Source organism: Acipenser ruthenus, chromosome 17 (assembly GCF_902713425.1).
Source record: "Acipenser ruthenus chromosome 17, fAciRut3.2 maternal haplotype, whole genome shotgun sequence".
In the NCBI taxonomy this organism is placed as follows: domain Eukaryota; kingdom Metazoa; phylum Chordata; class Actinopteri; order Acipenseriformes; family Acipenseridae; genus Acipenser; species Acipenser ruthenus.
Genome location: NC_081205.1, coordinates 12228115 through 12238607, shown reverse-complemented (window position 1 = coordinate 12238607; position 10493 = coordinate 12228115). Strand labels below are relative to the sequence as shown.

Sequence of the window (10493 nt, the reverse complement as noted above, 5' to 3'; positions counted from 1 at the left end):
ACTACTTTTTATAAAGCATGTTATTGTGAAGCATGTTTACTGACGTGCACCTTTTGTTTTTGTGTAGATCGCCTCACCATTACCTACTGTCGAAGCAGTGGCCCTGGAGGCCAGAATGTTAATAAAGGTATGGAAATGGAAGTCTTTGTTAAAATATTCACAAGCATGTTTAATGTACAGGGTGATCAGGAGCACTGTTGTGGGGAAGCATTCTCCACGGAGTTAACTAGACAGGCAACAACATCACAGGTTACAGAGAGTCAGCTACTGTTGTGTTATAGTACATTTTTCACATTTTGTTCTAGTAAACACACAAGCTGAAGTCCGGTTCCACATACAAACAGCTGATTGGATTCCTGAAGATGTGCGACAAAAGATTATTTCTCAGGTAACATCAATACTAAGATTACATATTCACTGGAGCTGACTGCTAATAACATTGAAGAAATGTGAAAGTTAACTAACAGCTGGTGTGTAAAGGGTAAATATTTTAACTTCTAACTGAAATGAAAGCTTAACAAAAAACACCTCAATGAATCTGTGCTATACGATGAAAACATTAATAAAATCAGACATTGGTCTAATTAGTTTGTTATAAGGCTATGATTTTGATGCAGTACTTTTTAGTTCGTTTTACTGGCAAGGTGCGGCAAAAAAACAAGAATTCACGGAAAGTTGTCCAAATGTAGGTTTAGCTACATCAACATACACAAGAGCTTTTAAATAGTACACCAGAACCAATAATATAAAGACTTGCTTTTGACTGCTGGCAAGTTTAAATGTTACTTTAGAGTACAAAACTTTACCGTCCAGACTTCAGACTCCGACATCATTTCTGGTCAGAGTCGAGGGTCTCAGTGCGACAAATGTTTGAAATTCTCCCTTTCGGGTTCCCTGTTGGTTGAGAGGACGGATGTACCAACGATGTCGCTTTTAAAACCTCTCGATAAGAGGTACAAACTCAGCACATTTACTTTAAATGTAAATGTATCCAATTTTGCGAATGCAATCTGTATTTAAAGTGTGAACAACAGCTGTGACCACTTTGCGCAGTCAAAAGTGCTGCGACACGACGCGTCCCGTACAGCAAATAGTGAAGCTGCACAGCTTGTAGTTGATTCACCTGCGATAGAAGGAATCTACGTAAGGAATTGATCATTTGACATATACTGGACTATACATTAGGTACATTTCTAACGAGATCACACTGATGTAGAACATATTTCTATATTTAAGTTAAATTATTTTCCTTACCACACTAAAGGAAAAGAGCCTATATCACTTTTTAAAACGCAGAAACATGTACACTGACTTACATTGTATTATTTGATCTGAAATACAAGTTACACAATTAATGAATAAAATAAAAAATAAATAAAACGACCACGAAGGGACTCGAACCCTCAATCTTCTGATTCGAAGTCAGACGCCTTATCCATTAGGCCACGCGGTCTTTCACCAAAAGAGAGCGTTTACGTAAATACTTTCATCTATAATTAGCGTAGTTTGTACTACAGTATCAACGAAATATTTTTTCATAACAAAGCAAACAAGTACAGAACTACCACAGTCCCAAAGAGGTACGGAATTAAAAAAGCAGCCAGTAGCCCCGCCCATACCCTAAAGCTATGTGCTTACCCAATTGGCGCTGCCTCTTGTCTGTTATTTTCCTATTGCTGAGTGATGCCCCGCCCCTCGTACTCAGGGCACAAATGGAATTGACTGACGCTTCTGTGAAGTAATGGTTTTATAAACAATACATACCGGTATGTGATTGTTAATATGAAATATATATAAAAGCGGCTGAAATACAAACTGACAAAAAAAATCTAGCAGAGGATGGTTTCGATCCATCGACCTCTGGGTTATGGGCCCAGCACGCTTCCGCTGCGCCACTCTGCTTTTGCTCATTTGTCAAATGTTTAATAAGATACTGTTAAATTAATTAATATAATGGACTACTATTTAATCATAGCGGTTAACGTTACTTTAGGGTGGTAAGGTTAAATTGCCTTTACCAGACACCGTGTTTAAATGGTTACTGACGCTAACCATGTTGAAATATATGTTTATTTATTTTGATGAATAATAGCTGAAGAGAGGGGAAACGTCTGGAAAGTTTTTTATAAAACAGTCGTGAGAAAAAAAAACATACACGTTACACCCCAGATGGGACTCGAACCCACAATCCCTGGCTTAGGAGGCCAGTGCCTTATCCATTAGGCCACTGGGGCTCCTAAAGAAAATGCCGTTCTTGCTCATATTTGTGTGCCTGACTATCGATAAATACAGAATGGAAGGTAAACCAAAAAAAAATTATTAACGCTTTACCTTTTTACCTGTACTGTACTCTGCAAGTTTTTACGGTCACCTTGGATTTTTTAGTACAGGTTGCAAAAGCAGACAAAAGCAAATAAAAGTATTTCTGAGGGTTTTATACTTTAGATTTTATGGCTAAAAGGTGCCATCCCACAACTTTGCAGTGAATTTCTCAGCATTTATTATGATAGAAACGTCAGTTCGACGAAACACTTTTTAATAACTTAAGAATAATAATGCACTGAAACGAAGGTCCCACCGAGATTTGAACTCGGATCGCTGGATTCAGAGTCCAGAGAGCTAACCATTACACCATGGAACCCATATTCACGCCTTGGCCACGTAACTTTAATAAATACATCATTTTATTATTATTCTCTGTGTGTGTGTGTGTGTGTGTAAGCGTTTCTACTGCGATTGTTTTAATTAGCACTAATCTTGGACTACCTTTCCCAGGGTAACATTACACAGTCCAAGATTGGTTTTAATCGGGCTGTGAAAGCAACCGAATATGTTTACAATGACTTGGATCCGGGAATCCAGAGCTTTAAAAACTGTAATAAGTCCAGACTAGTTTGGAAAAGCTTGTCTTCGTTCAGACTGTATCACAATCCCCCATCCTTCACTGCTATGACATAATAGTGTTGCATTGAATTACTACTTTTTATAAAGCATGTTATTGTGAAGCATGTTTACTGACGTGCACCTTTTGTTTTTGTGTAGATCGCCTCACCATTACCTAATGTCGAAGCAGTGGCCCTGGGGGCCAGAATGTTAATAAAGGTATGGAAATGGAAGTCTTTGTTAAAATATTCACAAGCATGTTTAATGTACACGGTGATCAGGAGCACTGTTGTGGGGAAGCATTCTCCACAGAGTTAACTAGACAGGCAACAACATCACAGGTTATAGAGAGTCAGCTACTGTTGTGTTCTAGTACATTTTTCACATTTTGTTCTAGTAAACACACAAGCTGAAGTCCGGTTCCACATACAAACAGCTGATTGGATTCCTGAAGATGTGCGACAAAAGATTATTTCTCAGGTAACATCAATACTAAGATTACATATTCACTGGAGCTGACTGCTAATAACATTGAAGAAATGTGAAAGTTAACTAACAGCTGGCGTGTAAAGGGTAAATATTGTAACTTGTAACTGAAATGAAAGCTTAACAAGAAACACCTCTATGAATCTGTGCTATACGATGAAAACATGAATAAAATCAGACATTGGTCTAATTAGTTTGTTATAAGGCTATGATTTTGATGCAGTACTTTTTAGTTCATTTTACTGGCAAGGTGCGGCAAAAAAACAAGAATTCACGGAAAGTTGTCCAAATGTAGGTTTAGCTACATCAACATACACAAGAGCATTTAAATAGTACACCAGAACCAATAATATAAAGACTTGCTTTTGACTGCTGGCAAGTTTAAATGTTACTTTAGAGTGAACCAGGATTTCGAGTTTTCCACGATTCGGAAATAGAATGTTGTAAAAAGAGCCTCTAAGTTGGAAAACTTCTGTTCTCCGATGCATTGTTGTTCTTTCTTTACAGAAAACAGCTCTCACAATTGTTTTTCTTTTAGCTGTCACCCATTTACATACTTGCTCGCTCAGTTATCTCATTCGCTGACCTACACAGATTAGTATTTTCAGTACATTTTTTAACGGAAATAAAGGAAGCGCCTCATCAAATGTGTTTCACATCTATTTTCAGGCGTCCAAGACTACATTCAAATTCACGATTTTCAGGATTTCCATGACCTCTGTGACAAAATCGTAGCCTTAGTTTTACTTACAAAAAAATACCACGAATTGCATACATCAGGGGATAGCAGCGTGACATAGTACACAGCTGCGTGACACTGGGACATTTACAAAATTGAGGAGGTGTGTATACTTTTTTTTTGTAAGTAAATAAATATCAGGGACTTTAATATGTTCTACTGTTTTGAGCACTACATGTAATAGGTCAGGCCTCAGAACTGGCTGTTAAAACCCTGTTAGTTATGTTTTTATTGATTTATTTTGCATCTCAGCATACAAACCGAATAAACAGAAGTGGGGAGCTGATCGTCACCTCGGAAGTGAGCCGGTACCAGATGCGCAATCTGTCTGACTGTTTGCAGAAGATCCGAGACATGATCGCTGCTGCCAGCGTGAAACACAGGCAGCCTTCCCAAGAAGACGTGGCTCTCCGACGCTACAGGTAATCTTCCTGTGACACCAGGATCTGATCAGGGCTGCCAAGAGCTCATTTAAAACTGGGAGCATTACCTTGTACCACGACACAGCAATGCACTAGCCCTCAATTATACTATTTCAGATGCTGATCCTTCCCGTAGCAAACAATCTAACCGCACTCTGCTCTAAGAGGGTTGTGATATTGGCGTCACTTCTTGGATTTTGGATGATAACAGATATTAGCTTCATGCTCATTTTCCCATATCCAGTTGTCTTCATGTTTACAAACTATTTGATCAGAGATGCCGTAACCTTACAATTTGCCTCCAGAGCAAATTAACATTGTTTCTCTTTTCAGGATAGACAAAATGAACCGAGAACGCCTGCAGCAAAAGAAAATGCACACTGCAGTGAAGCGAAGCCGACGCGAGGAGTTTGATTGAAGGTGATGCCAGGATATGAAGGCTGGCTGCATTGAAGCAATCTGTAAAGAATAAATGAATGACTTGTACAAAGTGTTGTTTGCTCCTCGTTTATTTTAATTTGTCGGCTGGTTTTGCTGGGTTGGGTAATTGGAAGTTATGAATAGTTTTCTAAATAGTTACTCGGATGTACCACATGTGTAAGAGTTGATCAGTTGAAAGAGGCATGATCAGTATGACTCTAAAATACTGGCTGGCACAGTGGACTGTAAATTAACATCTTAAACTACATCTGCACATTGCTGTGTGTTTACAATGGTTGTGGTGTTGGAAAGTTAGGTTACTTGTTTGCTGAGCAGTGTCAAAGTAGCCTCCTGACATGGTAATGGTAAACTGAGTGCGTGTTTCACATTTTTTTAATGCGTACAAAAGGCAGATAAGCAGCTTCTCTGGACCGCTGGTTTTTGTTCTCAAAGGGATTTATTTTAGCAAAGGGAAATTGGAAGTGTATACTAAACCTCAACCACGCCTTCACCAATACCTAAGATTACCATATAACTCCATGTGCAGCGGGACAGTTCAGGCTTTTCACCTCGCACCCACTGCAATCTGCTCCCTGTCTCGAGTATCTGTCGCAGCAGGACTACACTTACTAGAAAACGTTGGGATGTGAGGTCAAAAGCCTCAAGTTTAGACAATTTAACAACAAAAAAGCTGTCGTGCTTGCAATTATGACAGCGCAATAACTTTTAAAACAAGTAAGAACTTAATAGAAAAGAAAATGTCAATGTATGTTGAGATATGTTTATGTAGTTATTTTCTGTTAAATATTCCGTTTTATATATCTGGAATGTTCTCCCAAATACAAACTGCTGTTTGTTTAAAACATTCCCACAATTATGTCAATAAATCAATCAGTACACAAACTGGATGCATTTAAGGTGGCAAATAAATGGCTTCACAGATTTACACTAATTTTGAATTAATCTACGTAAGGAATTGATCATTTGACATATACTGGACTATACATTAGGTACATTTCTAACGGGATCACACTGATGTAGAACATATTTCTATATTTAAGTTAAATTATTTTCCTTACCACACTAAAGGAAAAAGAGTTTATATCACTTTTTAAAACGCAGAAACATGTACACTGACTTACATTGTATTATTTGATCTGAAATACAAGTTACACAATTAATAAATAAAATCTAAAATAAAAACCCGACCACGAAGGGACTCGAACCCTCAATCTTCTGATTCGAAGTCAGACGCCTTATCCATTAGGCCACGCGGTCTATTTTTTCATAATATAGCAAACAAGTACAGCACTACCACAGTCCTAAAGAGGTACGGAATTAAAAAACAGCCAGTAGCCCCGCCCATACCCTAAAGCTATGTGCTTACCCAATTGGCGCTGCCTCTTGTCTGTTATTTTCCTATTGCTGAGTGATGCCCCGCCCCTCGTACTCAGGGCACAAATGGAATTGACTGACGCTTCTGTGAAGTAATGGTTTTATAAACAATACATACCGGTATGTGATTGTTAATATGAAATATATATAAAAGCGGCTGAAATATAAACTGACAAAAAAATCTAGCAGAGGATGGTTTCGATCCATCGACCTCTGGGTTATGGGCCCAGCACGCTTCCGCTGCGCCACTCTGCTTTTGCGCATGAATTAAATGTTTAATAAGATACTGTTAAATTAATTAATATAATGGACTATTTGTTACTATTTAATCATTGCGGTTAACGTTACTTTAGGGTGGTAAAGTTAAATTACCTTTACCAGACACCGTGTTTAAATGGTTACTGACGCTAACCATGTTGAAATATATGTTTATTCATTTTTATGAATAATAGCTGAAGAGAGGGGAAACGTCTGGAAAGTTTATTATAAAACAGTCATGAGAAAAAAACATACACGTTACACCCCAGATGGGACTCGAACCCACAATCCCTGGCTTAGGAGGCCAGTGCCTTATCCATTAGGCCACTGGGGCTCCTAAAGAAAATGCCGTTCTTGCTCATATTAGTGTGCCTGACTATCGCTAAATACAGAATGAAAGGTAACCCCCCCAAAAAAATTATTAACGCTTTACCTTTTTACCTGTACTGTACTCTGCAAGCTTTTTACGGTCACCTCGGATTTTTCAGTACAGGTTGCGAAAGCAGACAAAAGCAAATAAAAGTATTTCTGAGGGTTTTATACTTTAGGTTTTATGGCTAAAAGGTGCCATCCCACAACTTTGCAGTGAATTTCTCAGCATTTATTATGATAGAAACGTCAGTTCGATGAAACACTTTTTAATAACTTAAAAATAATAACACTATGTAACACAATTTTTGTTCCTGGGTAGTAAGTGTTATTTCCTAATTGCTTATCCCTCAAAAGTATATAAAATTGCTATTATTCTCCACAAACTTTGCTTTTGTGACCAGGACAGTGATATTTTGAAATGTACCTATTTCCAATGAGAAAACGGGCGAATTTGTGTCTTTTCGTTCACATAAAGTCAGAAAAAAACAACATATGAATCCAAATTAACATGTATTTATACTAAAGTAATACAAAAATGACTACAAAAGATTTAGAAGCGAGTAGTTTTTCGAGATTTACGATTATACTGTAAATCACTTTCACGAATCAGCCCCCAAATGTTGTCTCCCATCATGTTCTCGTAATATTGTCCTTGGTAGTGGCGTTCAAAGTCCAGTATATCCTGGTGGAAGCGCTCGCCTTGCTCCTCCGAGTACACTCCCATGTTCTCCTTGAATTTATCAAGATGAGCATCAAGGATATGGACTTTGAGGGACATCCTACAGCCCATTGTGCCGTAGTTCTTCACCAGAGTCTCAACCAGCTCCACATAGTTTTCGGCCTTGTGATTGCCCAGGAAGCCCCGAACCACTGCGACAAAGCTGTTCCAAGCCGCTTTCTCCTTACTAGTGAGCTTCTTGGGGAATTCATTGCACTCCAGGATCTTCTTTATCTGTGGTCCGACGAAGACACTGGCTTTGACCTTTGCCTCAGACAGCTTAGGGAAGAAGTCTTGAAGGTACTTGAAGGCTGCTGACTCCTTATCTAGAGCTCTGACAAATTGTTTCATAAGGCCCAATTTGATGTGCATTGGTGGCATCAGCACCTTCCGGGGGTCCGCCAGTGGCTCCCACTTGACATTGTTCCTCGCCACAGAGAACTCGGTCCGCTGTGGCCAGTCCCGCCTGTGGTAGTGCGCCTTGGTGTCCCTGCTGTCCCAAAGGCAAAGATAGCAGGGAAACTTGGTAAAACCGCCTTGGAGACCCATCAGGAATGCCACCATTTTGAAGTCTCCTATGACCTTGATGCCATCTCAGAAAAATGCAGATATGTATCCACTTAGGCAGCTGGAACTAAACTGAACTGGTGGGCTTAAGGCCCCTGTAAGTTCTAGAAAGTTCTAGAAGTTACTCCAAATTTACTCAGCACTGAATCTATCTGGAATGTTCTGGAAAATAGGTAAATTTCAAAATATCACTATCCTGGTCAGAAAAACAAAGTTTGTGGGGAATAATAGCCATTTTCTATACTTTTGAGGCATAAGCAATTTGGAAATAACATTTACTACCCAGGAACCAAAAAAAAAAAAAAATTGTTACACGGTGTAATGCTAAAACGAAGGTCCCACCGAGATTTGAATTCGGATCGCTGAATTCAAACTCCAGAGCACTAACCGTTACACCATGGAACCCATATTTATGCATTGGCCACTTAACTGTAATAAATACATCATTTTATTATTATTCTATTTTTTTGTAAGCGTTTCTACTGCGATTGTTTTAATTAGCACTAATCTTGGACTACCTTACCCAGGGTAACATTACACAGTCCAAGATTGGTTTTAATCGGGCTGTGAAAGCAGCCGAATATGTTTACAATGACTTGGATCCGGGAATCCAGAGCTTTAAAAACTGTAATAAGTCCAGACTAGTTTGGAAAAGCTTGTCTTCGTTCAGACGGTATCACAATCCCCCATCCTTCACTGCTATGACATAATAGTGATGCATTGAATTGCTACTTTTTATAAAGCATGTTATTGTGAAGCATGTTTACTGACGTGCACCTTTTGTTTTTGTGTAGATCGCCTCACCATTACCTACTGTCGAAGCAGTGGCCCTGGAGGCCAGAATGTTAATAAAGGTATGGAAATGGAAGTCTTTGTTCAAATATTCACAAGCATGTTTCAGTAGTTCGGGACAAACACCAATCACAAAATGTTTTAGTACAAATATTTATTGTAGAGAATGCGGAGTATGCGATTTAACAGAAGTATGCTGTATATACACATTAATTTGGCATCAAACCTAACTTGGTTTGAGGGTTCGCTGCCTGACCAACTGGACGAGGCTGAGACCCCCATTTGATAAAACATAAAAACTGTTATTAGGAAAGGTGGAGATGGGGAGGTGGTGGGTTACGATGAAATAAAAACGCAACTGAGAGATAAGTGAAGAGGGTATTTATAGTGCTAACAATTTAAATTAGCTAATGTGTAAATTGAATGATTCAATTTGGTGATGCGGAGATTGGTGTCTGACCCTCCTCCCGAACTTTAATTATAAATTTTATTTCAGTAGTTCGGGACAAACACCAATCACAAAATGTTTTAGTACAAATATTTATTGTAGAGAATGCGGAGTATGCGATTTAACAGAAAAGTATGCTGTATATACACATTCATTTGGCATCAAACCTAACTTGGTTTGAGGGTTCGCTGCCTGGCCAACTGGACGAGGCTGAGACCCCCAAAAAGAACAAGCCGGTCTCAATGCCACAGTTAGAATTGAATATAGCCCACTTGAAGGTTTAGCCAACCTTTAACAAATGATCATCAGCACGCAGGAGAGGAAAACAAAACCCATTTTTGGAAATAAACCTCTGGGAATCCATGGCTGATTCGATTGCCCTTCCTCCAGGCAGGTTACTAACACTTAAGAGCACATTTCTGTAAAAGCATTTTTAGGCTCCATAATATTTGTTATAATATAAACTTGGTAAGCACTGGAGGATCAACGACCTAACCGTTTGATAACAGAGTCTGGAACTCAGTGGGAAAAAGCTGCTACGATTCTGAAGGAAGGACCGGAAAACTGCTCAGCTGCGAATCCGGACCTGGAAATAAATCAGGTGAAAGAAGAACAAATGTTGGGTGACGATTGTTCAGTTTTCGTTAATAAACAGCGGGCCTGAGGGTGATGCGCCCTGAGAAAGATGGAGATGGACAAGAGAGAAAGGGGTCATATGGGCCAACATGGGAGTTTAATTTATAAACAAAATTGAAAAGCTTTCTCTAATCTTCCTGGTCCGTTTTACTTCTTTTGAGCAGGAAGGAAAGGGTATCAGATGAGGGGATTGCTAGGTCAGAGATTAAGGGGTGAATCTGGGGGTTGAATTTGAGAGCGATGTAGACTCCCAGCACCTATGGGAACCCAAGAAGGCTAAGAGAAAGAGCTGTAAGGTTTTATCTAAAACAGGCAGGAGTAGCTGGAGCAGATGAGAGGCACCAAGAGAGTACGTTG

At 39.1% G+C, this 10493-nt stretch overlaps 1 protein-coding gene and 5 non-coding genes across 6 annotated transcripts; 1 reads left to right on the top strand and 5 right to left on the bottom strand.

The window, feature by feature from the left end:
* Positions 1-75: 75 nt before the first annotated feature.
* LOC131697941 (large ribosomal subunit protein mL62-like) lies at positions 76-5014 on the top strand (the record flags this gene model as incomplete). The annotated part of the gene is made up of 4 exons (XM_058989980.1): positions 76-127; positions 306-388; positions 4361-4530; positions 4864-5014. Coding segments are annotated over 4 exons (390 nt in total), but the record flags the coding sequence as incomplete, so codon positions are not given.
* trnar-ucg (transfer RNA arginine (anticodon UCG)) lies at positions 1381-1453 on the bottom strand. Its single transcript has one exon. It is a non-coding gene; the product is annotated as a tRNA-Arg (tRNA).
* trnar-ccu (transfer RNA arginine (anticodon CCU)) lies at positions 2162-2234 on the bottom strand. The gene has a single exon. It is a non-coding gene; the product is annotated as a tRNA-Arg (tRNA).
* On the bottom strand, positions 2570-2641 carry trnaq-cug (transfer RNA glutamine (anticodon CUG)). The gene has a single exon. It is a non-coding gene; the product is annotated as a tRNA-Gln (tRNA).
* Positions 5015-6155: 1141 nt separating the features above from the next.
* trnar-ucg (transfer RNA arginine (anticodon UCG)) lies at positions 6156-6228 on the bottom strand. Its single transcript has one exon. It is a non-coding gene; the product is annotated as a tRNA-Arg (tRNA).
* Positions 6229-6864: 636 nt separating this feature from the next.
* trnar-ccu (transfer RNA arginine (anticodon CCU)) lies at positions 6865-6937 on the bottom strand. Its single transcript has one exon. It is a non-coding gene; the product is annotated as a tRNA-Arg (tRNA).
* Between the last annotated feature and the right edge of the window lie 3556 nt (positions 6938-10493).